This window comes from Acinonyx jubatus, chromosome E2 (assembly GCF_027475565.1).
Source record: "Acinonyx jubatus isolate Ajub_Pintada_27869175 chromosome E2, VMU_Ajub_asm_v1.0, whole genome shotgun sequence".
NCBI lineage: Eukaryota > Metazoa > Chordata > Mammalia > Carnivora > Felidae > Acinonyx > Acinonyx jubatus.
Window position 1 is genome coordinate 33,295,793 of NC_069396.1, and position 27,453 is coordinate 33,323,245.

General features: G+C 47.6%; 2 protein-coding genes across 12 annotated transcripts in view; both read right to left on the reverse strand.

The window, feature by feature from the left end:
* The window catches only part of ADCY7 (adenylate cyclase 7), a 59,272-nt gene extending 46,012 nt beyond the window's left edge, over positions 1 to 13,260 (reverse strand). For 3 of the 7 annotated variants that reach the window (XM_053210500.1, XM_053210501.1, XM_053210499.1), the window contains exon 1: positions 11,190 to 11,309. The gene's annotated coding sequence lies outside the window, so the exon portion shown is untranslated. Of the gene's footprint in view, positions 1 to 3,559; positions 3,726 to 11,189; positions 11,310 to 13,102 lie in introns of those variants that run through there. The other 4 variants (XM_053210503.1, XM_027044486.2, XM_053210502.1 and 1 more) reach the window with 3 other exon arrangements.
* A 7,405-nt stretch (positions 13,261 to 20,665) lies between these two features.
* TENT4B (terminal nucleotidyltransferase 4B) overlaps positions 20,666 to 27,453 on the reverse strand; it is a 74,994-nt gene continuing 68,206 nt past the window's right edge. For 4 of the 5 annotated variants that reach the window (XM_053210510.1, XM_027044533.2, XM_053210508.1 and 1 more), the window contains one exon: positions 24,025 to 26,626. In XM_053210510.1, the coding sequence (XP_053066485.1) occupies positions 26,450 to 26,626 (177 nt within the window). In that variant the 3' untranslated portion in view covers positions 24,025 to 26,449. Of the gene's footprint in view, positions 20,921 to 24,024; positions 26,627 to 27,453 lie in introns of those variants that run through there. The other variant, XM_053210509.1, reaches the window with a different exon arrangement.

Here is a 27,453-nt window from a genome sequence, read left to right on the forward strand (position 1 = left end):
CAGGGTGCAGGCATGGCCCCGACCCTCTTCTGTTCCTCTCAGGAACACCTGCCCTCCTCCTCATGGGCAGGACCCCTCTCTGGTGCTGCGGACACAAATGTGACTTGGACACAGCCCCCATCAGCCAAACCCCCAGGCTGAGACATGCCCACAACAGCTTGCCCAAAGGTCTGGGACAACCACCCATAAAGACAAGATAGTGGTCCAGAGCTCAGGGCGGAGAGACCTCAGCCACCTGGAAGCCACAGGCTATAGAAAGTGGCAAGGCCACGAAACAGTGGGCAAGAGGGCGTAACACCGTAGCAAAAACAAGGCAGACAGGGCTGTCAGGCGGCCAAAGGACAAATAACGCAGAGCCCGGAGCCAACAGCTTGGCCTCGTTTGACACCAGATGACAAGCCCCTCCGTCGGGAAGAAACCCCATAGCACCCATCGCGTTTCGGACTTCAGGCAGGCTTCTGGGAGGGGGTGTGAGCAGGGAAATACTTTTTCCTTCCCCTAAAGTCAGGGGGCTCACCATACCCGGAAAGGGGTCTGAGCCACCAGGCTGACGATTTACCAAGCCAGCCTCTTGTCCCACGGATGCGGGATGAAGAGGCTTCACATCAACAGAGTCAGAGACCCCCTGAGCAACCTTGGCAGCCCAGGAACCCACCTGTAAAGTCACCCAACTCCTCAGAAGGCTGGGAGGCTTATGTGAGAAATGCGTATAAGGGGCATAGTAAGCGCTAAGTTAAAGTCAGAAGCAGAGGGAGGCCAGAGGGTGTTCTCTCAGTTCCAAACCCCAGATCCCACTCCACTGCATGCCTGCCCAGGTCAGAGGCCTTCCGTGGCTTCTCTGTGCCTCCTGAGTCAAGTCCTGGCTCCTCCTCCCGACCCCCTACAACTCATCTTTCCATCCTCCCTGATTAGGAGTTAGAAGGCCCTAGCTCCATCCTGTAACTTGTAACCAGTTGCATGACTTCAGCCAGCCCCTTCTCCCCTGGAAACCCAGTTTCCTACCTGTTGAGTGAAGGAGTGAGCAGAGCGTGTCCCTATGTTCCCAGCCTGGGAAAGAAAAGGATCCCAGCACATCCCCGAGCCCACATTCCACACCTCGTTCTTTCATGTCCTGACTCAGACCACCAGGGCACAGCCAAAATGAAATGGTCAAAAATGCCACCCATTGGGGCGCCTGGGTGGCTCAGTCGGTTGAGCATCCGACTTCGGCTCAGGTCATGATCTCAAGGCTTGTGAGTTCGAGCCCCGAGTCGGGCTCTGTGCTGACAGCTTAGAGCCTGGAGCCTCTTCAGATTCTGTGTCTTTCTCTCTCTCTGTGCCCCTCCCCTGCTCACACTCTCTGTCTCTCAAAACTAAATAAACATTAAAAAAATAAAAATGCCACCCATCTTGCCAAGACAAGTACAAAGGTCACCTCTTCCAGGAAGCCTTCGCCAGTGTCCCATCATTACCGCCTTTGGGCCACACAGTGCCACGGGCCTCTCCAGAGACAGTTTACAGTGCTACCCTCCTTCTGCAGCATCCACTTCCACTCTGGTAACAGCTCCTTGTTCCTGTGGGGAACCAGCCCTCCATGGGTGGGCCCAGGACCACTGTCCAGTGAGGAATGGGCATGGAACTTGATCGAAGTGGCCCAATGAGATTCAGTTCTGGGACTTCTGTTGGAACTATGTGGGAACAAGATGCATGCCATCTCTGCCACTCTGGTAGTCAGCCTCCAAACGAGGCCGACTCAGTGTTCATGCCCCTCCTGTACTACCTTCAGAAGCAACAAAATAGTGTAGAAATCACAACGCGTGACTTCTGAGGTCACGAAAGACACAGTGGCTTCCACCCTGGCCCCCTCTTGGCTCACTGGCTCTGGGGCAAGCCAGACACCATGTTGTGAGGACGCTCAAGCAGCTCTGCGGCAGGGAACTGAGGCCCCTCCCTCCAGCCAGCCCCACACCGCCAGCCCTGTGGCTGAGCCACCTTGGAAGCAGAGCCTCCAGCTCCGGTCACAGGTAGAATGATTCCCTGTGGCCACAGCGTCCCTGCCTGCTCAGGAGCGACCAAGTATCACCTCTTCTCTCCCATGAGACGCACCTCTCCCCAGCACCAGGCACTCCAGAGGCCCTCAGGGACATTTCTGCCTAATTGATCCACACTCAGATTCTCCCAACAAGAGCACAGAGCAGAAACCCAGCACCCCCTCTGTGGCACCAGCAGCGCGTATGTCCCCTTTTGCCCACCTGCCTGGGAAGACAGAGCAGGCTGGCTTAGCTACTGGGAAGGCCCGTCTACTGGCCCCAGCTCTTCCAGGCTCTTGGGCAGGAGGGCTGTGGTGTGATACCCATGGAGGGTGCCTAGCTGAAGCAGACACAGCCCTGTGGCCCCATCACTCACCCTACTCCCAGAATCATCTTTCACACTCGGCGGGGCCAGGGGTGAGGGGGGGTGCATTCCAAAGCATCGACTCACCTCCAGCCCCTCTGCCTTCATCTCTTCCTGGCTGTGGGCTCAGGGATGTGCTGGGATCCCTTTCTTTCCCAGGCTGGGAACATAGGGACACGCTCTGCTCTCTCCTTCACTCAACAGGCAGGAAACTGGGTTTCCAGGGGAGATGGGGCAGGCTGAAGTCATGCAACTGGTTACAAGTTACAGGATGTAACCAGTGGTCCTGAGGGGCGACTTGGGGTGAGCCTCAAAGCCACTCCAAATAAACACACGTGCTAAGTAAACAGCACCTTAGCTATTAAACTCAGTTTCTCTCAACCACTGTCCTTCCTTGTGCAGAAATCTGCCGCCTGTCACAGGGCCGATGCCAGGACAAGGAGAGATGAACAACACCACATCATGTTGGTGGCACGGCCCACCAAAGCCCAGGGGGCTGGCTCCCACGACCCCGACGGCCCCAGCCCCTGCCAGACCCGGGGGACGGGGCTTTGGAGAAGGAAAGGGGCAGCCAGGGTCACAGTACGTTGAGCAACAGCAGAGAATCCTCAAAGAACAGATGTGAGAGCTACCGCCCTGCCAACCAAAAGTCCTTATTTCCTTTGAAAACCTTGGCAGCTGGGCCTCGCCAGCAGCCGCCTGTCCTCCCCCACGCCCGGCTTTGCCGTGAACTGCTAAGGGGCAGGGAGGAAGGCCATGCTCCCCGCTACAGTCCCCAGGAAGGGGGTCACCACCGTGATGCCGCAGCGGGAAAACGCCAGCCCACGGACCTGCACGTCGGGTGCCATCTCTCATTTAACACCACCACAGACGTGCACATAGTTGTTTGCACACAAGAAAATCTAGAAGGATGTACGTAAATCTTGGGCGTTATCACCAAGTGACAGAACTTAGCAGTTTTATTTTCAGATCTGTCTTATTTATGACTTTTTTCCAATTTTCTCTAAAGAAAAGAAACTACCCATGTTATTAAAAGGTACCAGGTAAAACTACTATGAAGAAAAAAAACAAGAATAAAAAAGTATAGAACAACATCCCGAGCTGGAAGTACGACCCCAACGCCAAACTCAGCCCCACTTGTAACCAGGTGGAAAACGGAAAGGTTTATAATTTAAAATGCTACTACCTTAAAGCCACGGGGCGTCATTGGCTGCCAGCATCATAAAGGAGATGCAAACCTCCCAGCAGAAGTCTGCAACCCTGCCTCTGTCTCCAGCGTACTCTTGTGCAAACCGAAACTGAATTAGATCAAGCCTCCAGATCCAACTACATATTTCCAGGAGGTTCACAGGAAGAAGGAACGTGTTACACGTGATAGAGGCTCTACTGTAGGAAAAGGGACCCAGCTTCTGCTTCAATAAATAAATAGATAGATAGATAATAAAAAATAAAAAATAAAAAAAATCAACATGGCACCTAGGAGAGAATGAATGAGTATCAATCCTACAGAGGAAAGAAGACTTGAGAACAATACCATGCAATCTCATTATATAGACTTTATTTGGACTCAAATTTTTATTTTTTTATTTTTATTTATTTATTTTTTGGACTCAAATCTTTAAAAACTAAAATACAGGGGCACCTGGGTGGCTCGGTCGGTTAAGCGTCTGACTTCAGCTCAGGTCATGATCTCACAGTTCATGGGTTCGAGCCCCACATCAGGCTCCATGCTGAACACTCGGAGCCTGGAGCCTGCTTCGGATTCTGTATCTCCCTCTCTCTCTGCCCCTCCCCTGCTCATGCTCTCTCTCTCTCTCTCTCTCTCTCAAAAATGAATAAACATTAGGAAATTAAAAAAAAATAAAATATATATTTGATGTGTATAGAACAATTGGAAATTTGAACTTTGAATGGATACTTACAATCTTAAGAGACTATTGCTAGGTTTTAGGGGTGGTAATAATACTGGGAGAGGGGGCTAGTCCTTATCTTGTAGTAACATATATGACAACTTTAAATTTTCTTTGGTGTTTGTTTATTTATTAATTTGGGGAGAGAGAGAACATGAGCAGGGGAGCAGCAGAGAGAGAGGGAGAGAAAGACAGAATCCCAAGCAGGCTCCACAAGGTCAGCACAGAGCCCAAAGTGGGGATCTCACCAACCATGAGATCATAACCTGAACCAAAATCAAGAGTCACATATTCAACCGACTGAGCCACCCAGGCGCCCCTATATACACTACAATTTGTACAGAGTAAGTGATAGGTCTGGAGGGGACAGCAAGTGGGAGCAGGGATGACTCCAGGCTGGCCAAGAGCTGGAAAGGGTGGCAGCTAGCGGATGGGTATATGGGGTGGTCACGCTATTCTGTCTTCCCCTGTAGACATGTAATTTTTCCCACAGTGAAATGCTGAAACAGCTCTGGCACCTGTCGTCTCATTTGAGTGTCAGCAGTGAAGGGGTCCACTCACCAGCGGGGGGGGGGGGGGGGGGGGGGGGGGCTGGGGGGGGGTGGAGGGTGGGGGGTGGAGAGGGGGTCGTCTCAGAACTAGAACCTAGTGACAAAACCAGACTCACGCCTGCTCCCTGCTGGAAGGGGGATGGGGCTGGGCAGAGACAGCTCCCCACCCCGCAAACCACCAAACCAGGGTGAGCTTCCAACCTGAACCCCAGACCTCTCTGCAGGAAGCAGGGGCGGCTGCAGGGTCCCAGGCTCCAACAGTCACCACCAGCACCGGGCACAGGCACACGGCCTCCTTGGCCTCCGCCTCCGCTCACCTCCCCCACGGGAGCTTAAAGGCTTCCAGTACCAGCCAGCGACAATTAACCCCTCTCCCCGCAAAGCCCCTCCCCGTCTCATCCTCTGACCACAAAGCAGTTTCCAGGGGGCGGAGCGCCCTCCACGCCCCCAGACGCCGCCTTCCGCAAACCTGCGTCCTGTCTGCAAAGCCGCCCCAGCCTCATTTTACCTTCCGGGAGAGAATCCCCACACCTGGCTGCCGGCTCTTCAGGGGACCGCTCCTACTGCAAAGCTATCAGGCACAACCTAGATGTCCAGCCACAGGGCACAGAGAAAATCCACCAGGGCGGCTCGTGTAGCAGATGCTGGGCCGGCCTGAGGGGTCTGAGAAGCCCAGCGACGGCACTCACAAAGCGTGGGGGCGCCTTGGACACACCGAACTTTCCTTAGAGGACAGTGAAGAAACTTGTCATGAGCAGTTTGTTTTCGTGTCCTTTGTTTTAAAAAAAAGAAAAAGTCCTCTGGAAGGACATACGCTGGTACGTTAATGGGTTACTTCAAAGAGTACAGATTCTAGTTTTTGTCCTCACTTTATTGCTTAAGTTTTCTGATCTTTCAATAATAAATGTGAATTATTTCTGTAATTAACATAAAAAATTAAAGCCACTTAAGATGCCAGCTGATTTTGTCCTCCTCCTGGGAACACAGCACAGAGCCTTGGGCCGAGGAGGGAGAGGCTGAATGGCTATGGGCCATCTGAAGGTCACATTGCCTTGCTAAGCCTCAGTTTCCCCATCTGTTGGGGAGACTCACCAAGTGAGCTCCTCCCACCATCCTCATGGGGCCTGCTCCCTCCTCTGTGAGATGGGGACTCTAAGGCATACATACCTACAAGGTCATGTGGACAATGCCTGCCCAGCCTTGCCCTCCTGCAGTCCCTGTGGACAGGCTTGCCCATTTCTGACCTTCGTGTATGCCTTCTCCTCCTGGGCACCTACTGACCCTGCACCCAGGCTGGTGGGGAACCAGGGGCTTCGGAGGCTGGACACTGGGGTGAACAGTCTGAAGACTGTGAACAGCCACATATGCAGAAATCCACCCTGCTCAAGGCTGACATGCTGGCCCCTTGAATCCTTCTGATCACCCTCCAGAAAGGTGGTAAAACCCCATTTTATGGAGGAAGAACTAGGGGTCCAGGGGGGATAAATGACAACCCACCTACACACACCAAGCCGAGATGAAGACTGCAGGCTGGGAACCCTTCAGTGAGTTCCTCCAGCACTCAAGTCACGGGGCGGGGGGAGAGGGGTGGTGGGGTGGGGGTGTCAGCCAACCATTCCATGCATCCCTTTGGAAAAGCCAGGCACACTGCTTAGGGCTGCAGGTAGGATTGAGGGAGGACCGAGCTATGACAGGGCATAGCAGGCTGAAGCCACAAAGCCTCAGGCTCCTCTCCCTCCTCCCTGGCAACCCCCAGCGCCGCCCCCCCCCCCCCACACATACACACAGTGGTTACTTGAGTATGGGCCCTGTAGCACCCACTGGATGGAGAAGGGTGTGGGAGGATGCTCTGGCCACTATGCTGGAGGGGACCCCAGCCTTGGGCACGACAGGACGGCAAACTCAGAACCCCAGAGGCCAGACAGGATATCACAAGTGAGACTGGCTGGCCTCGTGGTAATGTAGGCAGTGCTACAGGCCCTGTGAATTGGCAAACGAGACTAGAAATCTGGGTTTTTGTGTAGAATCCCATAATTATGGATTCTGGCAACGAATCCAAACTAATTTGTACACAGTTTCCCTATCAGCGCTCTGGACTCATTGCTGTGTGACCCGGAGCAAACCACTTAACCTCCCTGGACTTCAACCGTGTCATCTATAGAGTGGAAAAATCACACAGGTTACTGTGAAAATAAGATACACTTTGCCCATACTAATGACAATAAAAGGCAACAGTGACAATAACAGCTAATGTGTCCTGAGTGCCAGGCACCATTCTAAGTAACATGAATCAATCTCATTTCACTCTGACCATTAGATAAGCATTTTTTTTTTAATTTTTAACGTTTATTTATTTTTGAGACAGAGAGAGACAGAGCATGAACAGGGGAGGAGCAGAGAGAGAGGGAGACACACAGAATCCGAAACAGGCTCCAGACGCTGAGCTGTCAGCACAGAGACCGACACGGGGCTCGAACTCACGGACCGTGAGATCATGACCTGAGCCGAAGTCGGACGCCTAACCGACCGAGCCACCCAGGTGCCCCGATAGGCATTTTTTTTTAACTCTGTATTTTGAAATAAGTACTACTTTCAGAAAAGTTATAAGAAAGGCACAAGGAGTTCCCCTACACTTTTTTTTTTTTTTTTGCAGTTTTGCCTATGTCTGTCATTTTATCTCACTTTATTATCTGTCTGTATAGGTGTTTCTCATCAATATTTGAACTGTGTCCCTCTACCCCTAAATACTTCAGTGCATATTTCCTAACAACAAGGACCCATATAGATAGTTACCAGGATATTTAACATTGATACAATGCTTTTTATCTATAGTTCATACTCAGTTTCATCAACTGTCCCAATAATGTCCTTTACACGATTTTTTTTTTTTTCCAGGTTGGGTTTCACATACTGTGTTTGGTTGTCCTGTCTCTTTGGTCAACTTTAATCTGGAACCGCTCCTTGGCCTTCAAGATAATTGCTCTTAGTGTCCCCATTTCATAGATGAGAAACCAGCTTAGAGAAGTTGAAGCACTTGCCCAAAGTCACACAGCCAGGAAATGTGGAGCTGAGACTCAAGCCCCAGAGGTCCCCTCCAGAGGTTGCCTTCTTGTCTGACAGGCACAGGCCTTGCAAATAATAGCCTTTGTTGTTAATAGCTGAAAACAGTGGCTCCCTCTGCAAACAGCCACCTCACTCAGCAGGTGGTCATTAACTGAAGGAGTGGCCTCCTGCTGCCAGCTCTGTGCACCTGGCAATGGCCCTGGCCCAATTCCCACCACCGCACCCTGTGGCGCTCCATTTAGCCCCCTCTATAATAAGCTGGAAGACAGAGAGGGCAGTGGAAGGCTGAGGGTGCCTTTCTTCTTCCCCCTCTTAAAGTGACAATTCAGGCTCAAATGTCCATGTCCAAAAGGCAGAGAAAGGCAAATGTCCCAGAAACAAAGCCTGAGGTCAAAGGGGTCCCCAGGCCAGGTCCCTGACCCACCGACCCAACCCCCACACCAGCACTGAATGGAACCCCTGAGGTCAGCTGTCTAAGAGGGGGCTGATCCCACACACTCTGCTTCCTCAGTGAGGACCCTCAGGGATATGAAGTCATCAAGTGCTCTCTGGGCCCAGAGCCCCTATCCTCAATTCCAATCTAGGCCAGGCAGCAGCTTAGGAAACCACTCTCTTTGGCTCCCAAATGGATGTGGCTCAGGGCCTGGAAGCTGCCATCACCCCTAGCTCCCATCCACCTGCCAGCCAGCCCTCGGCAGCCCCCCAACAGGTGGTCGTGAGCCACAGATACCCTCCGGACTCACAGTGGGAGAGACAACACTGCCAACAAGAAGTTCTGCAACAGACCAGCTAGGATGTGGTCTTCTGCTTGAGTTCCAGGCAGTTCTGTTAGTTCTGAGGCTAATCTGTGCTGAAATATTCAAAATCCTAGGACCTTCCCATTGGACACCCTATTAAATTTGCAAGTTTATGTCTGCCCCCAGACCAGACCTGCAAACTCTGGTGAAAGTTCCAGAGGCAGCAAGAACTGCCAGAATTTCTCCAGAGCAAATGAAAAGGGAAGAACGTTTTGCCTTTCTTCCTCATTGCAGACAACTTTGAAAATACAGAAAGCATGAATAAGAAAATGATCTATCACCAGATTCCCCCAAAGATGTCCCAGTGTGGCCTCTCGCTGTCCATCCTCCTCCACTGTCCAGTGCACAGACTGGCCCACCTGCTGTGTGAGGTTCTCCCTACAGAGGTGTTTGGGGTCAAGGTGCAACCACTTTGTCTCCCCAGTGGGCTAACGGACTTAGGAGGGCAGGTCCCCTGCCTAACTCAGCTCTTTGCCTCCTGCCCAGGTTGGCCACTTGAGGCTCCCTTACTGGAGTCAGCCATGGACCACTAGAAGCCACTATCCCCCAACACCAGTTCCTGTGTGCCCAGGTACAGAGGAAAAGGATCCAAGAGGTGGGGATCAGCAGCAAAGCCCCACAGCACCCTCAGGTAACAGGTAGGAACAGGAGGAAGGGAGAGGTGGCCAGGCAATGTGTTTTCCCCTTGGGGAGCATTTGAGACTATTCCTGTTGGGGTGGGGTCAGGCTCCTGATGTATACTCCAACAGATTTCACCAGAGCCACACCAGAACAGGATGGAAAAACCAGAAGCCAGGCCCTAGTCCCAGATCCAGGACTGACTTGTTACGAGACCTTTGATGACCTCAGCTTTCCCACCTATAGATGGGGCTAGTCATTCCAGCCCTAACTCACAAGATCAGATCATACAAGGGATGTTCCAGGGCCCTGTAAGCCATCTGGCCTCAGAAATCGGAGAAATCCCACCTCTCCCTGCCCTCCTCCATAAAGGGCCCAAGAGCTCAAAAGCCTGAGAACATCGAGGGCTGAGGGAAGAGAACCCAACGTGTGTGTGTAGATCCTGAACATTCAGCACTAGGGGAGGCACCTAGTATCCACCTCTGCTGCCCCCACCCCACCCCAGGCGCAGCTGGCCACTTCTGTGCGGCCTCCTAGCTACACCTGGGGTCTGCCCCGCATAGCCCAGGTCCACACCAGACAAGTTCTCCTCCACTATGAAGGCAGCTGCCCATGTGTCAAAGCAGGGACTGAATAACAGCCCAAAGCCCCCTCAATCTCATGCCCTGAGACCACTGCAGTCCTGTTGGTCATTCATTCGTACCTCTGTTGAGCATCACCCCGGACCAGGTCTGAGGGTGCTTCAGTACGCTGGTCCAGATCTGGATGTTCTCTGCACAGCCCAACCACCCAGGACAGCTGTGTTCCTCATCTGAAAGGCTCCAATTCTAGTAATGGGGCCTACACTCTCATGTCCAGCCTTGACTCAGAAAGCACATGAGTTCTTGGCCTTTGAGGGAGGGGACGCCACATAAAAACCAGAGAGAAAAGACATCAAGTCCCACTGAAAAAGGCTCCAGCATCTGGGCCCCAACCAGGGTCAACCCACTTTCTTCAGTGAAAGGGTTAGGTTTTAGGTTTCCCCCAGTGGGGATCCAAGGCAGGGGCCAGCAGCTGCTTGCCTTGCTGGCTTTCCCATCCCCACCCCCCATTAATTGGTGAGGGGTCCTGCTCACCCTGGGCTGTGGTTGAATTGCATCCAACCCCATGCCCGGGTCTGGACCTCACTGAGCCTTCTCCCCTTGAGGTATTTTACTTTAAACAGCTCTAATGGCCCCCAGAGTCCCGGGCCTTGTCCAAGTCTGGGAAACCTAACCAACCAGCCCCCTCTGTACCATCACAAGCCAACCAGCTTGCCAACAGAGGTCCGAAGGTGACGGGCCCGGGGTGGAGGGCGGGGAAGGCCCACAGCCGTGTCTCTCTGGCAGGTCTCAGTTTTGCCATCCGGAAAGTGGGGCTGGGCCCCAGCTCCTCCCAGCGGGGTCTCTGTCTGGGAAGCGTCTCCCGCCGCCCCAGCTGGGAGGGGGTAGAGGGCCCAGAGAGGGAGCATCCGAGAAGACCCACCCCAAACCTGGGGGGGGGGGGGAGGAGGAGGAGGAGGAGGAGAGCGCAGGGAGCGGGGATGACTCCGAGGGTCTGGGGGCCGCCCCGCCCGGCCTCCGGCCTCCACTCCCCCTCCCTCGGAGGCTCCGCCGGCCGACCCCGCCCCCGCCCTACACCCCCCCCCCCCCCGGGGTCTCCGCCTGGGTGGGGCCGGGCCGTCGGGCGGCGAGCAGCGCGCAGACACCCCGTGCGACACCCCCCACGACGCGAGGGCCCGGGGACGCGAACGGCGGCGCACGCTCCCCCCACCCGGGGCCGCCGCCGCCGCGCCTCCCCCTCCGCTGGGGCCGGACCTCAGCCGCCGCCGCCGCCGCCGCCGCCTCGGCCTCGCTCACCTGCCGCCGCCTCTCCCGCTGGAGCTCTGGCCGCCGCCGCCGCCGCCTCCGCCGCCCGAGTGGCCCCGCCGGCCGCGGGCGGGATCCTGCAGCGCGGGCGGGGGCGGCGGAGCGGACGCAGGCGCCCCCAGCTGGCCGCCCGAGCCCCGAGCCCAGAGCCCCGGGCCGCGGCGGGGTCCGACGCCTGGTCCCCATTCAGGCGCCGCGGGCCACCGCCCTGCTCGATTTTCACCAGAAATGCCGAGGACGACCACCGTGGCCCCCCGCCCCCCCGCCAGGCCCCCTCAGAACGTGAGCAGGAAACCAAACCTTTTCCAAAATTAACTGTTTTCTCGAAGTCCCGCACGTGTTTGGACGCACCTGGTGCTGCTCCACCCCCCAGAGGGAAACACTTTCTAGCAAACTGGTTCAACTGTTTCTGCTCCAGATCTGTCCTCCCTCCCTCCAGGAACGCCCCTTTCTAGAAGGAACTATAGACTTCGGGCTAATGCACTGCTGCCAAGATGAAGGAAGCTTAGATTGAAACTTTCTGCCTCTCTCAACTCCTGGGGGGTCCGGAGGTGGGAACCGCCCTGAGCACCGGGAGACAAAGCCGCCTAAGAAAGTAGGTATCCTCAGAAGGTAGGCGGCTAACCCCATGGTGACCCCACTCACAGCTGCCTACAACCCAGGGTGGGGCCCCAGAGTTGGCAGCAAAAACATCTGCCCTGTTTCCGAGGCACCCAGGCTGGGTGAGCAAGAAAGCGCTCCTGAGTCACAGCTGGGAGGGACAAAGGAGACCGACTGAAGGGGTAATCAAGACCAGGAGAGCGCTTAACTGACACCTTCATGAGTCCACTTGTCTAAACAGCACTTATGCCTGTTACGGAATCCTAGATGCCCCCTTGGCTGAGAGTGGAGTCACGTGGGCAGGTGTGAGGCCCGTTTCTCCGGTCCCAACCCTAGAGGCCCCAGCCACAGTTCCACAGGAAAGATTACTGAGAATGTGCAGTTTAACAAACACGCAGGTGATCCTATGGCAAGCAGTTGGAGAAACTCTGGTCTACTAGGTGCCCCGTGATGAAATCCAGGAGCCGGGTACATTAGTGACCCTACAGGGAAGAGTCACCCAGGGTCTGGTGGTTGTGCCTTGACCCTGCAGGAGGCCTAGAAGCCAGCCCAGAGGACACCTGCTTTGGAACTAGGCCGAGGAAAGGAATCGGATGGTGGGATGCTGAAAGGTGAAAATCTGATTTGCACCCCAGATGGTCCCCAGCTGAGACTCCTAGCTCTTAAATGCAGCAAAAGCGCCCTGATTCCCTGAGTTCAGTTCCCACTGCCTCTGGGCGTCCAGAGGGTGGCACTTGGCCTTGCGGGCCGGAGCTGGGCCCCTACCCTGGCGAGGTCACCGCTGCGTCCCAAGTGCTCACAGGTGAAGATCTGAGCAGCTGGAGCTTCCCTGCGCGGGAAAATGGGAATCCCCACTGGGGGCGAGGTGGCGGGCGCACCTAATCTTCATCAGCCCGCTTCTGCACCTCGCCCCGCCCACCCTGCAGCTCCGCCCCTGAGCAGAGCCCAGGAAGTAAGCTTGCCCCAGACCTCAAGATCAGCGGGTGCCTCAGTTCCGGGCTGGTGTGACCTGCGGGCCAAGGACAAGCCTGAAGAGAGTGAAGGGTGAACCCTGGGCCCCGGGATGGACGTGCCGGGCTCGCCCTCAGGCCTCTTCCTTCTGCCTCTTCAAGCACAGTGCAGGGAGCCCTGGGCCCTTTGTGGCACATGGGGGGTGTGGGGAGCGATGCTGTGACTTCCCACCCTGTGGTGTGTGTCATGTTTTTGCAATTCTATGACCAACTCTCCTGACAGCAGACAGGAAAACGGAGCTGGGGAAAGCGAGTTCAACACAATGCTTGCATCAGTGCGAACCATTAACTTACCACTAATTGCTGAGCGGGCTCCACCCTCTGTTCTGCGGCCAGCTCCCAGTGCCCCCTTGCATGTTGCCCTCGGTTAGTGACTGGAAAACTGGAGCCAACGTCAGAATGGAACGGAGGCCTGGCGGAGACACACATTGCTGGGCCCCACTGGGAGTCTGATTCAGCGTGTCTGGAGTGGCTACCAAGAATTTTAATTTCCACCAAGCTCCCCAGGGGTGCCAGTGCGGCTGGCTGTCCGGCCAGCCTGGGAGGCAAGGCTCGAAGGCATTGATTTCCAAATACAGTTGGAGTCCCACTCCCAGAGGTTCTGATCCTGGGGAGGGGTCTGCAAATATGCGTTGTTTAAAAATCCAGGTGAGTTTATTTAGTGACAAGGAGGGCACTTCAAATCCTAGAGGAAAAGGAGTGACTTCTTCAGTGTCTAAGTGTCGCATGAATTGCCTACCATTTGAGGAAAAACTGTCAGCGGGACACCATCAAGTCATGATCTCACACAGTTCATGGGATTGAGCCCCACGTCGGGCTCTGTGCCAGCAGTGCGGAGCCTGCTTGGAATTGTCTCTCTCCCTCGCTCTCTGCCCCTCCCCCACTTGCGCTGTCTCTTTCTCAAAATAAATAAATAAACTTAATTTAAAAAAAGAGAGAGAGAGGGGCGCCTGGGTGGCTCAGTCGGTTGAGCATCTGACTTCCACTCAGGTCATGATCTCACAGCTCGTGAGTTCAAGCCCCGCATCGGGCTCTGTGCTGACAGCTCAAAGCCTGGAGCCTGCTTCAGATTCTGTGTCTCCCTCTCTCTCTGCCCCTAGCCCACTTGCATTCTCTCTCTCTCTCAAAAATAAATAAACATTAAACAAATTTTTTTAAAAACAGTATCAGCTACCAACCTCACATCATACTAAGACAACAGTAATCAACCAATCGATGAAAGATCTTTGTGTTTGAAAACAAACCTTGTGAAAAACATTTTTTAGTAATTTTGGAGCAGAGAAGTCTGCATAGGGAATCAAATCCACACTGAAGGGCTGTGGTTAAATTTCAGTGTCTCTATCCAGGTGAGGGGGTAGTCTCCAAATGTCCACATCTACTGTCTGTGATCTTAATTATCCACTCTGTTGGAAAACTCCAGAGCGCATTTGCCTAAAAAGTCCCTTATTAACTGGCCCAGGGGCAGTGTCCACCGTGGGAGGCCAGCTCCTGCTGCTAGAGAACCATCAGCATTCATTGCCTGAATGAATTTCTGGGGCAGGCAACAGTTCGGGGGCCTTGTCGCACTTGTGCAGAGAGAAGACTTAAAAACCTAAAATAAATCACTGTCACAGAAGCTGTGAGTCACTTATTTCAGCAAAACCAGCCCTTCTCTTCAGCAGGCAACGGGCACTTCAGCCAAGGCGGACAGCGCACAAGGTTCCCGAGGGTGGTGCTGATCGCTTCGGTCCTGGTTCAACCTCTCGCTCATCACTACGTGGAGCAAAGCTGGCCTTCCCAGCCTGGTGGTCCTCGTTCCTCACCCCTAAGAGAGGAGGAGCTTCCTTCCATGAGGACCTGTGGACGGGCTATGCAGCTAAGGAGTTTCAGTTAGCAGGGGGTTATGTACTTCACGGTAGAAAATGAAACAACCCAAAGATAAGAATTGGAAATCGTCTCCTCCATGCCACTCCCTGAGGTAACAGATTTTTAAGGCTTGAGATAGACTCTTTCTTTACCCTTCTCCCTGGCAATCCAGCTTTAGGTTAGAACACCAGCCAGGTCAAATCATTATGGCACACACCTTGAACTTACACAGTGCTGTATGTCCATTATAACTCCATAAAACTGGAAAAAAAGCAAATTGGCCAGAAAAGATGGTGGATTGAACCCATCATCTACATTTACTGTTTCCTTAAGCCCACTAGAATGGGTGTTAGGGTTCCAGCGCCCCTAAGAACGGAGGAAATGAGAAGAAAGAAACACAGCCCTAAACCTGGGGCTGGGAAAACTAAGAAGCAATCCCAGTTACACCGGGGAAGCTCCAAAGGCTCAGAGACTGGAAGTGCCAGCTATCTCTGGCCACAGGGCAGAGCTAAATCGAAGTTGGGGGAGTAGAGGGGCACCTGGGTGGCTCAGTCGGTTGAGCATCTGACTCTTGATATCAACTCATCTCACAATTCATGGGTTTGAGCCCCCCATCAGGCTCTGCACTGACAGTGCAGAGACTGCTTCGGATTCTCTCTCTCTCTGCCCCTCCCTCTCTCAGGCTCTTTCTCTCTCTAAAATAAATTAATTAGGGCATCTGGGTAGCTCAGTTGTTAAGTATCTGACTTCAGCTCAGGTCATGATCTTATGGTTAGTGACTTCCAGCCGCACATCGGGTGAGCTCAAGCCCCGCTTCTCTCTCTCTCTCTCTCTCTCTCTCTGTGTCTCTCTCTCTCTGCCCCTTGCTCACTTGTGCCCTCTCCCTCTCTCAAAAAAAAAAAAAAAAAAGCCTAATTAATTAATTAATTACAGGCCAGAGGTTGAACATTTAAGGAGTGAAGAATCCCAATCTCTGGGGCACCTGGGTGGCTCAGTTGGTTAAGCGTCCGGCTTTGGCTGAGGTCATGATCTCAAAGTTTGTGGGTTCAAACCCCACGTCGGGCTCTGCGTTGATAGTGCAGAGCTTGCTTGAGATTCTCTCTCTCTCTCTCTCTCTCTCTCTCTCTCTCTGCCTCTCCCTGACCTGTGCGTGCTCTCTCTCTCTCTCTCTGAAAATAGATGAATAAACTGAAAAAATAAAAAAAGACAACAGAACGAAGAAGTTCACAGAGACAAGGCAGGCAGGCAAAAAACTGTATCATTAATATCTGCAGAGATTCAAAAAATGTATTGTAATCATGAAACCAAATAGGATACTGTTTTTTAATGAGGAGCATCTGAGGACAAAAACAGAACTCACATGAAAAACATGGGAGCAGAAATTAAAAACCAACAGAAAGGTTGGAAGTTCAAGTTGAATAAAAAGTCAGAGATGGAAAATAGGTTAGAAGAGATAAGAAGACTAGAGGCTCAGCCCAGGAGACTCACTATCTGAGTAATTGTGGAGTCCAGAGAAAACAGAAAGGAGGAAAATAAAAATAAGAATTCCAGGTTTCCCCGTCATCCAGGACATGTGGTGCCAGATGGAAAGCATCCATGCCACCAACTGCCTGGTACAATAGGCGAAAACAGACCCACCTAATTTCCGTAATAGTGACAATGCCAGAACATTGGGAACCAAAACGAAGACCCTGAAGGTTTCAAGAGAAAAAAAAAATAGGTTACAGTTAATTTTCTCATAACAACACGAGGAAGGATGAAGCAATGCTTTCAAATTCTGAAGGAAAAATGTTTTCCAAGCCAGAATTCCGTGTCCGGCAGAACTATCAGTTGAGTCTAAATGAAGAACAGACCATTTGAGGTGTCGAGTGCCTGTGCATCCTTCCCCAGGGAGCCCCTGTGACTGTGCACTAATGAGAGCTTATCAACAAAAGAGGGAGACACGGGATGCAGAGAACGGGAGCTGACCACGGGGTGTGTAAAGGGGACCAGGTGCTGGTGGAGAGAGAGCAGGGCGGTGCGTGTGCACCGGGCATGGCTGCTCAGAAGCTCCAGGCGTGGAAGGGGTTGGAATCCCTGAGCACCTGAGCATTTGCAGAGGCTTAGAATAATAGTAGCATTTGGGGTGCCTGAGTGGCTCCATTGGCTTAAGTGTCTGACTCTTGATCTCAGCTCAGATCTTGATCTCAGGGCTGTAGGTTCAAGCCCTGTGTTAGGCTCCATGCTGGGCATGGAGCCTACTTGAAAAAAGAGAAGAGAAGAGAAGAGAGAAGAGAGAAGAGAAGAGAAGAGAGAGAAGAGAGGAGAAGAGGAAAGGAAAGGGAAGGAAAGGAAAGAAAATGGCAGTGTTTAGGGTGAATTACTAAAGTACATGGAAAACTAAAACCAAAAAAAAAAACAAAAAACAAAAAAACAAAACACAAAACAAAAAACCTCGAGAAAACAAACCAAAAAAACTTGTACAGAAAAAAAAAGGAATCTTTTTTAAGTATACAGCTTAATTGATAAGAGCAGCATCTACACAGTCACGATAATGTAAACACTGAATATTGTGCTAAACAAAATCCAACGTAATTATTTCGGGAGGCTGGGGCACGAAAGGAGTTTGGGGGTGGTAAGAAGTCAAAACATAATTTCTTTTTTATGTTTATTTTTGAAAGCTAGAGCACGAGCGAGCGCGGGGCAGGGTGGGGGGTGGGCAGAGGATCTGAAGCAGGCTCAGTGCTGACAGCAGAGAGCCCAGTGCAGGGCCAGAACCCAATAAATGTGAGATCGTGACCTGAGCTGAAGTCGGGCTCATAACTGACTGAGCCAACCAGGCACCCCAAAACATAATTTTTAAATTTTATTTTTGAGTAATCTCTACACCCAACGTGAGGCTTGAACTCACAACCCTGGGACTAAGACACACATGTTCCACCGACTTAGCCAGCCAGGTGCCCCGAAACATAATTTCAGTAACTGAAAAGCAAGAAGTGGCATTAGAGGTTTATCATTTAGAGACATTGAGGTAAACACTCCACCCACCCCAAACCACCGAAAGTTGGAAGTGGCTGCCTCAGGACAGGGAAAAAGCAGAGGGAAGGAAGGGATGGCAAACAGACTTGTAGAACCATTTGACTTGATGACAAAACTGCCGTCCTGCCCCATCCACCTGCTCTTCACCAAGTCCCCACGCCCCTCAGCCCAGCCCTGCCTGCCAGCCTTACACACACGGCTGCTCCTGTGTGACTTTCCCCTTACCTTCTGTGTTCCGGTGGCAATGTCTTGCCTACTTATGTGAAAGCACCGTTGTCTTGAATTGGATTTTAAAAACCAAAGACGCATGATGTAATGTACCTTACAACTATTTTGAGTCCTTGTGCAAAGCCACATTCCTGAAATACCTGCCAGGCGATTTAAGTACAGAAATGGTTTGCATTTTTGCACGGGTGAGCTACAGCTCTTTTGAAAATTGACACACCACTTAAACAGGTCATTTGATACGTTTAACCCTCTCCTGTTTCATGTGAATAATGTTGGCATTAAACCTTGACATGTTTCTAACGGGTTTCTCTTCAAACCTGTAATCCCATATTTTCACATAGGAGTCAGTTACTCGCTTTAGAAACATACACACATAGACACAAGTTTATGCCATTTCCTAGATGGATTGTATCATGGATTAGTTTGTTTGGGTTTTTTAAATGGCTTCTTAGACAAGCAGAAAGTATAACACGTTTTTTAAAGGTGAAGAATGTTCCCATTTAAAAGTTGTTGCATTCTTAAACTGACCTAACCTGGTAAATGTAGAACGTCTCACAACAGGCTTTTCTGAACACTAATGAATAGAAATCACAGCAGAAATTCTACAAACACATAATGAGAGCCTAAGAAAACGATTTCAAGGAAAATCTCTCCTAAAAAAAACACCACTCTGTTCCTAAGGATTAGGGAGATCACTGTCTGGAATTCCCCACAGCCACCTTCCATCCTCTTTTTCCAACAAAATTTTCCAGCAGATTTCCCAAACAAAATTCAAGGCAGCTCTCTGCCTTCTCTGACCCAAATAACTGGCTCCTTCTTCTCGCCAGAGTCCGCTCTCTTTGCTCACCATACGAGTCATTCTACTTTAAGACAGATAACTTCTTTTTAGAGACTTTCAGTTGCTGCTTGCCGTTCTTAAAGGACCTAAAACCTAAAATATCAAGTTTTGGGGGGCAGATGGTGGAGAATGGTCAATAACTGGTTTTTCAGCATCACTTTTGTCAACGGCAACATTTTCTAAAAAATTTCACATGACCACGTTGTGTTTACATTTCAATCTTAGCAAAAGTACCAAAGATGAAACACTTCTCAAAGCAACTCATGAAAATTCACCTAAAAGAAGATAAAACGGGGGGAATTTTTGTTTTTTCCTCAGAAAGCTCAGTTCAGAAGTAAAGTGCCATCAAATAGCAATACTTTAATAAAACTCCTATTCAAGATAAGCTCAAGTACTGGATATTTCATAAATCTATCAGTTTAGAAGGGCTCTGGGGTATCTGACATGTTAATGTACTAAAGCTACCTGCAAACAAAAGTCAGCATCATAAAAGGAATGAAATAGACCTCTGTCTGCGTAGACAGGGAAAGAGCTCTCTGGAGGGTAGGGGGATTACAGAATACCACAGTATGTTACCACTTATGCAAAAGGGGAAGAGACTCCCTGACATGTATGTGCAGATGTATGTAAATACATTTTAAAAAATCTAGGCAGCTACATCCGCAAATATTAACATGGTAATGGGGCGCCTGGGTGGCCCAGTCATTTGAGTGTCTTGACTCTTGATTTCAGCTCAAGTCATGAGCCTAGGGGCATGGGATTGAGCCCCGTGTTGGGCTTTGTGCTGAGTGTGGAGCCTGCTCAGGACTCTCTCGCCCTCTAAAAATAAAAACAAATAAATAGAGCAGGTAGCTCCAGGGAGCTAGGTGGGATTAGAGGGTGAAGGGTAACCAGATCCTTACATTTAGATATTTACATATTATTTACATTTCTTCACAATGGAGCATTCACACGTTAGTTGAGAAATTAAGTAAATGCACTGTGTCTAGGTAGATGGACAAAGTCGTCCTGTATATTCAGTTCATTCTCTAACTTAACCATTTGAGCAACTTCTGGAATGCTAACAAGATATTTTGATTATACTCTTAAAAAAAAAAAAAAAAAAAAAAGGACATTTCTAGTACATGTGCAAGAAGAGACCAGGCTGGGGAGGGGGGCGGGAGAGCTGGCTTTACCAGCCTGTTGTCTAGACTGCTGAGCTACTCTTCACTCGAAGTCAGCTTGTGATGATCTGGAAGCAAACTATCCAGGATTTTCTTCACCACCACTCAGCTGGGCTCCAGGCAACCACCGTCAGTCCAAGTCCTAGGGCTGACGCTCCCCCCTTGGGAAAACACGCTCTGGTTGCACTTGGTTATTAACCCCACTTCTTTCTCTGTTCTTTGGAGAACCAAACATTTTCATTATTCTATTTTTAGTCTGTGTAACTCGTGGCTCCACAAAACCTACGGTTAAAGTATCTCAACTTCTTAGTACAGCAAGCATAACCCCTTGCGTCAAAGCAAAGGATACAAATGGGGCGGTATTTGCGAGTAAGCAGACTGTGGGGAGTTGGCTTCAGTCTTGCAGTGGCTGTGGAGACCCGTGCAGGAGAGAAAACAGCATCTTAAAGCATCTCCCACTCCATGACTGGCATTACAAAGGCTGGAAGCCCACAGAAATGCTATCTATGTACAGAAGAATCTCTCATTGGTCTAAACAGGGTCGTCTTTAGAATTACAAGGTAATTTTTTTAATAGCCATTCAAGTCTTACATAAAGGCTCATACCAGAGGTTTTGAAGATAAATGAAAGCACAAAGCCTTTATTGAATTGCAGATTATGAATAATAAGCCCAATGGTAAGCACTGGGGGCAGATGTGCGTAGAAATGCAATTTATAAAATTTTCGAGGCAAACAATTGATGTCTTTGAAGAAATCGTCGTGAGCTTAAAAAAAAAAAAAAAAAAGGCAAAAAGCGAGCTTCCAGGTGTGCAATTCATTCATAGTATTGGTAACTGGTGCCCAGTGATAATGACCTCAGGAAATGTCGAGATTTCATAAACCATTTGTATCAAATCTCTTTTTCTGGTAAATTCCTTAGTGCCTCTGCAGCGGTAACTAGACAAGAGTGGAAAGCTTTCAAGATGACTCAAACCTCCAGCACCTCACAGGAGTCCACATTTCTTAACACAGAAGGCAATGCTGATCAAGGGAGGAAATAAACGAAAAGGTTATTAAAAACAAACACTGGTGGGCCAAACTTCTAAATATATACATCTATGTATATTTCACTAAAAGATGTTTATCCCCATAGCCCTTCACGTTTTATATCCAGAAACTATACTTTTACCACACTGTGCGATAAGACAGTGCTTTTTAGTGGTGAGTGCAGTGAACACTTTGATACTCTTGTAATAAGTCTTTGGAATATTTTAGGATTATAGGACTTTCAAGAGACTCTTTTTTAAAAAGTGACTCCTTAAAATTTAAATATGTAAAAACCAGAGCAGGAGCTTCCATTTTGGAGATTTCAGTTTAGGGACAAAGAGGCAGGTTATGACAGACTGCAACCAAATATAAAAGGTAATCACAAAATGATTTAGGCAACAGCCGCGAACTGCACAGAACCCAAGTTGAAAGGGGAGATAAATTTCAACTCAAAGAATCTGGCTGATAACCAATAAATAATTTCATTCTCTTTGGAAGGTACAGGTCACTAATCCATGAGAGACAGCTTCACCAAGTCACTGGCTTCGATAGTTTCTCCTAGGCCTCTGTCTCCCCTCCCCACCCACCACACGATTCTGCTAATGCCCAGCTTGTGAGACTTCACAAGCTCTCATTATTACAGCATCTTGAAGGTAAAACAACACTCCTAACAAATTTATCCAGACTGTTTTCTTAGCGGAGACCCGGCCTGTAATCAGGCCACATGGAAACTGCTGCTTTGACCAGGAGTCAAGGCCGTGTAGAACCACAGAGACTTATGTTAGAATGCAAAAATAAAGATGATGTGCAAATACCAACAAACACTTTCGCTGAAAATACACAAATTAAGAGACTGTTTGTTATTGTCTGTTCTTAGCGATACGGCTAACATTTCTCTCAGCAAATCCTGGAGATTCCTCAAGTTCATAACCACCAAAGGGGATGTGCTATCTCCATCTGTCTGGTTCAGTCTCTTCTGCGGTGTTCCCTCCTTCTGGCTAGTAGACTGTGGACTAGGTTACACTTAATAGGGCATACACTTAAGTAGAAAATGTAAAGGCCAAATACTTAAAATCAAAACCCTGCCTAAGAGTAAAACAAACATTAGCAATGTATTAACTGAAAAACTGCCCTTAAGTAAATATTTAATTCTGGATGTCAAATACATCCGCAGAGTTTATATAAAGCAATTCTTCTGCTTAATTCTGTCAACATTCAATTTATACAGATATTTAGGTCATTATCTTTGATGGAAAAAAAAAAAAAAAAGGTTCTCAAGGCATAAAGTTAAAACAGCTCACAAGAAGACGGTAAAGAACAAGGCTTCTGGGTCACATCAAGTTTCCGAGCCATGCAAATAACTTCCACGGTCAACTCGGACTAGTTTCTCAGTTATGTTAAATATCAAGTAGCATATTAAAATTTGTTCTTTTAATGTTCATTCCACCCACAAATATTTTGATAAAATAGAGTCTTGAGGTTCAGAAGCTGAGGCAAGATACAGACATCACTTCCAAGAACTGCTTTTACACATCTTTGTTCCCACTGTGATGCTGCACCATTCTCTAAATACATCACTAGATGAATTAGGTCACTGATGAAAATTAGGATAAAGAGTAACTATTAAATATAACTTCCTACTCAATTAAGTGCAATAGAGCCATTTATGGAATATTTTCCTCACAAAATACTTGATGAGAATGTTACTCTCCACTAACCGAAGTCATTTAAATGAGCTCAGAGAGCAAGAACTGATGGATAAGAATAAACTCTTCTAAGCATTAATTTAACATTTCAATATTTATCACAGGAAAATTAGGAATGTCTTTTTTTTATATGTTACCATTTAGTTCTTGAAAAGTTAATTGAGAAGCAACCAATCTCCTATCAACATTCCTAGTCAGTGACTGAAACACTAAGAGATCAACAGCATGTAATAATCAAAGGAACTGATCAGTTTTGAACTGTACATCCACATTAAAATAAAATTGAAATGTAACTATGAACAAAAAAAAATCAACAAAACTGATCAATAACACCCAATAATGGTGATTTCTAGGGACTTCTACAGAGCAACCTTGGTAACTACATCCTAGTCAGTGAGGAGGTCTTTGCAATGAACACATTGCAGTAAGAGGGCCCTACAGCTCACCGTGGCCATCTGCTCTGCTGGCAGGCCTACGGCTCTGGAAACCCCAAACACGAGTCCATAGGTTAAGACAAACACAACTCACACTCACCATGACACAGGGGAGGGAACGAGAAAACACATGGAGGTACGAGACTTCAGAGGAGAAAGACTATTAGTAACGCTCTCCCTCGCATGCATGTTTTTACCCTGTGAAGACTTTACCCAGGAATATCTGGAGCCAGAGCAAATAATCCAAGTATTAATGACAGGCTCAAAATGCAAGTAAAAGTAAAACACACTCAAAATAGGACAAAAAAAAAAAAAAAAAAAAAAGGCTGTTGAAGCCCGGAGGGCAACTGTATGTAAAACCAGTAGATCTGGAGAGCAAAGCTAGATTTGAAAACCACATGCAACATCTCCAAACAAGACAAAGACGCTAAAAACCAGGCTCCTTCACGGACACCTCAAAACTGCAGGAAAAAAATGCATTTACCTTTGTCATCAAAACATAACCATTCAAGTTTTATGCTGACGTGTCTATGACGCATCAACACTTCTGAAAACCAGTACTGAAATGTTTATCAGAACTTTTCAAGGAGCTCCAACACCGACCAGACACATATACATGACTCCCCGAGAAATGTCACCACAGTGAGGCAGAATTGGTGAAATCCCATTCTACAAGTACGAGCAAAGGAAGGTTATGACTCATGAGTATGGATGGACTGTAATATTTAAATGACACATTTCTGATATACTCACAAAATCTTCATAGAAAGTATTAAAACTCAAAAGAGAAAAAAAGACAGGAGTCAAATACAGAGATGAAATGTACAAAACAAATGAGCAGGCAAACTAAAAGTTCTTGAAAGTATTTTACTTCAGATTGAAAAATGAACAGCTTCCACACTGTTCATTGCAAGATACACAGTATTCACGAATACAATGCTGGTCATTTGAGGATATGTACACACCTCAATTTCTCCTTCATGCTTTTTCTTTTAGAAAGATACTGTTTACCAAAAAGAAACTTCAGCAGTACAGGAAAAACTATTTTCCCAATAAATTTACGAAAACCTAAGATTCCCAATGGAATCAAGATTATCTTCCCGCTACCACCACCTTAATATAATCACATGCTTATTGGAACGCTAATATCTGCACCCTAAGAGTACATTTACTTTCAACAATGAGGGTGATTCTTAAAACAAAACAAAACAAAACAAAACAAAACTTCAGTGTGGTAAATGTAACAATGGATCTCTGCAAGTATTAAGTGTCTGAAATAGGCAGCTAATACTGGATTTAATATCATTTTATAAATAATTGTTCCCTTAGCAGTAAACATAAGTCTACACATTCACAATAGTCCTAGAAAATAAATACTGTGATTAAGCACAATATGTTATGACAAACTAGTTTCAAAACACAAAAGCTCAACATCTTGATAAAAATTCTGATCAGAATAAAATGTGACTCTAAAATTTAAAACATTGTCAAAATAACATCACATTTAAAATTTTCCACGATTTACACAAGTATCATGAGTTTCCAGTTGTGGAACACATTTTCCCATTGTGAATTAAAATACGAACATATTGAAAACTGTCAATTTCAGTGATAACATCAGTTTTGGTCTTACTTTAGCATTATTTTCTTTATAAAAAGTTGCACTAAGTGTCCATTAATGATCTGATTGGTCTTCAGTATTTCATAAATGTATATAAAAGAAATTCCTAAAAGCCAATAGTACTTTATATGTATATATATAAAAGAATCTCATTTCCCAAATGGCTGTAATTAACAGAGCCACATACACTGATGCTAAACACAAGAGCCTTCACACTGAAAGAGAGCATTTTCAGAAATGTCACTTACATCCTATTATAGTCAACATTCCCGAGTTTCAGACTCAACATGTGATGGGTAACAGAATTATACATCTCATTTGCGCTCAAAGCTGACCACAACCAAAATTTACAGTATGATTGAAACAAGCCAATGTTTTAAAAAGTTTTAATTAAAGATAACAATTCCATGGAAGGAGAGGATAAAGAATGGGATGACAGAAGTATTTGGTCTTAATAAGGCAATACAAAATAGATCCATTATCAAAGACCATTTAATTTTTAAAGATCAACAATACCAAAAGCATAAAGTGGAGTATAAGAAAATAGTTTTTTATAAGTATGATTTAATTAAAGCTGTTTACAGTTAATCTCTCCCACAGTAGTTAAGCATGGATTTAGAAAAGAAGAAGAGACGAGAGAACCAAGCACACGCTGCACACAGGGTTGGGAGCCAGCATGCAAAGTCTGTGGGACTCGGGGTTTCACCGCAACAGGAATGGGACCAGACGCGGGCGGCCTTTTTTTTTTTTTTTCCCCTATTAGGAAGAAAAACAAAACAAAACAAGACTGCAAAGGAAACAAACACAAAGTCATGTAATTGCCCATTGCCCAAGACGACAGCACTATAGAAAACAGTTGCAAGTTAATTCTTAGAGATGACTAGAGCTTTTCAGTGTTTACACAAAAGTACATAGTATGTTTTTTTCTTTTTTTCTTTCTTTCTTTTTTTCTTTTTTCTTTTCTTTTTTTCTTTTTTTTTTTCTTTTTTTTTTACAAAATAAAACGTCATTTGCCACCATAAACCTTTTCTTTAGAGGAAAAATTTTTGCAGCAGGTCACAAGGGTTCTAGAGTAAGTCATTTCAATGCTGAGGAAAACAAATTGAGTAATAGAACTAATCACTTCCCTATATATGGATGTTAAGATGACAATTCAGATTATTTTTGAAACTAATCCTGAGAAAAATCTGTTTACAATTTAAACAGTAATGTTATGTAAAAAGTATTAACAAATCCACTATTACAAATATCAATTTCCTATATGGTCATCTATATATACACACAATAAAATGGTAAATATATGCAAAAATATTAAAAAAAAAAAAGAAACCATGCACAGATCACTTTCCCCTTTGGAATCTGGACTTCCTATAAGATACTTTTGTTTTCTTTCCCCACCCCATCCTCTGAAATTGGTTTTTGTTCCTATCACCCTACCCACACTGAATATTATTCCCTATAACTCTGCATAAAGCCAATGAGAAATATATTTATTTTACATTCAAGCTTTAAATCTTAAAATGACCCTGTTGTAGCATATGACTTATCAAATGAGCAGCCTTTTTTTTTCCCCCTTTTTTGCTTGCTTTTTGTTTTTGCAGTTGTCAGTCTTCATGATCCATTCCGTGGCGAGCTGGGAAAAAACGCAGTTGCTAAATCAAAGTCTGAACAGTGTAAGGCTCCCGAGCGCCAGGAGTCCCTATCCAACTGTCCTGAGCATGAGACCATTGCACACAGAAGACAGTCCATCGCACAACGCCGACTATCTACAAAGGTCTGAGAGGGGGGCATCCCTCTTGTGTTTCCTCTTTTTGCCATGGTAATACTGATTATTTGATTTGCCTTGATGCTGTTTGTTTGTCATCAAGGAACCATGGCTTGTTTGAGTTGTACCTTGGAAGCCTTTGCTGGAAGAACGAAAGAGCCTTGCTGATCCATGCTGCAGAGAAAGAAAGCGGTCAAAGAGACATCAGTATTGTGAATTCAGCAGAGCAATCACTAAGACCTGACTCAGGGAGCTTTCAAATGAGGAATATGCCAAGTTACCCAGCAGGCAAAAAACGATACTTCAGGGATTCACTCTCCTGAGCTCTAAAACTTTTGTTTCTTTTTTTTCATGGAAACACTGGAAAACACAGACCATTGCCTTCCTTGCCTTGCCCTCTTCCCTCTTCAGAGTATATGGAATGTGAAACTTTTCTCAAGGAACCTATCCATCAATATACCACATAATAAACAGCATTACCGAAGAAGCTCTTAGACACAAAGGTGTGCTGCCAGGTCAGGGGTCATCACGGACCCCTGATCACTGTCAGGTCACGGTCATCTTACATCCTGCTATCACCTGTCACTTTGTTGCTGTTTCTACATGGATGTGTGTTTGGTGCACATGACCAAGACTGTATAGGTAAAGTAGATTCTGGGAGTCAGGCATGAGGTGACCGACGTAACAGTCCATCTCTACTCCAAGAGGCCTTCCCCAGGGTCTCCACCGTACGGAGAGAGGGTGAGATGGCCTTGGGTCAGAGCCCAGTATGAAATGGCTTCTTTCCTCATTTTGATTCCTTACTCATGATTAATAAAATTTTAGACAACTACAAAACTGAAAATAGAGTATTCTCTGTGGCCTAAGTCAAAGCTGATGTTCATCGACAGCTGACCCACTATCTGATCATTTCAACACAAGCAACTAGGTACTGAATATTAAAATATAAAAAAGGTGAGGGTGCCTGGGTGGCTCAGTCGGTTGGGCGTCTGACTCCAGCT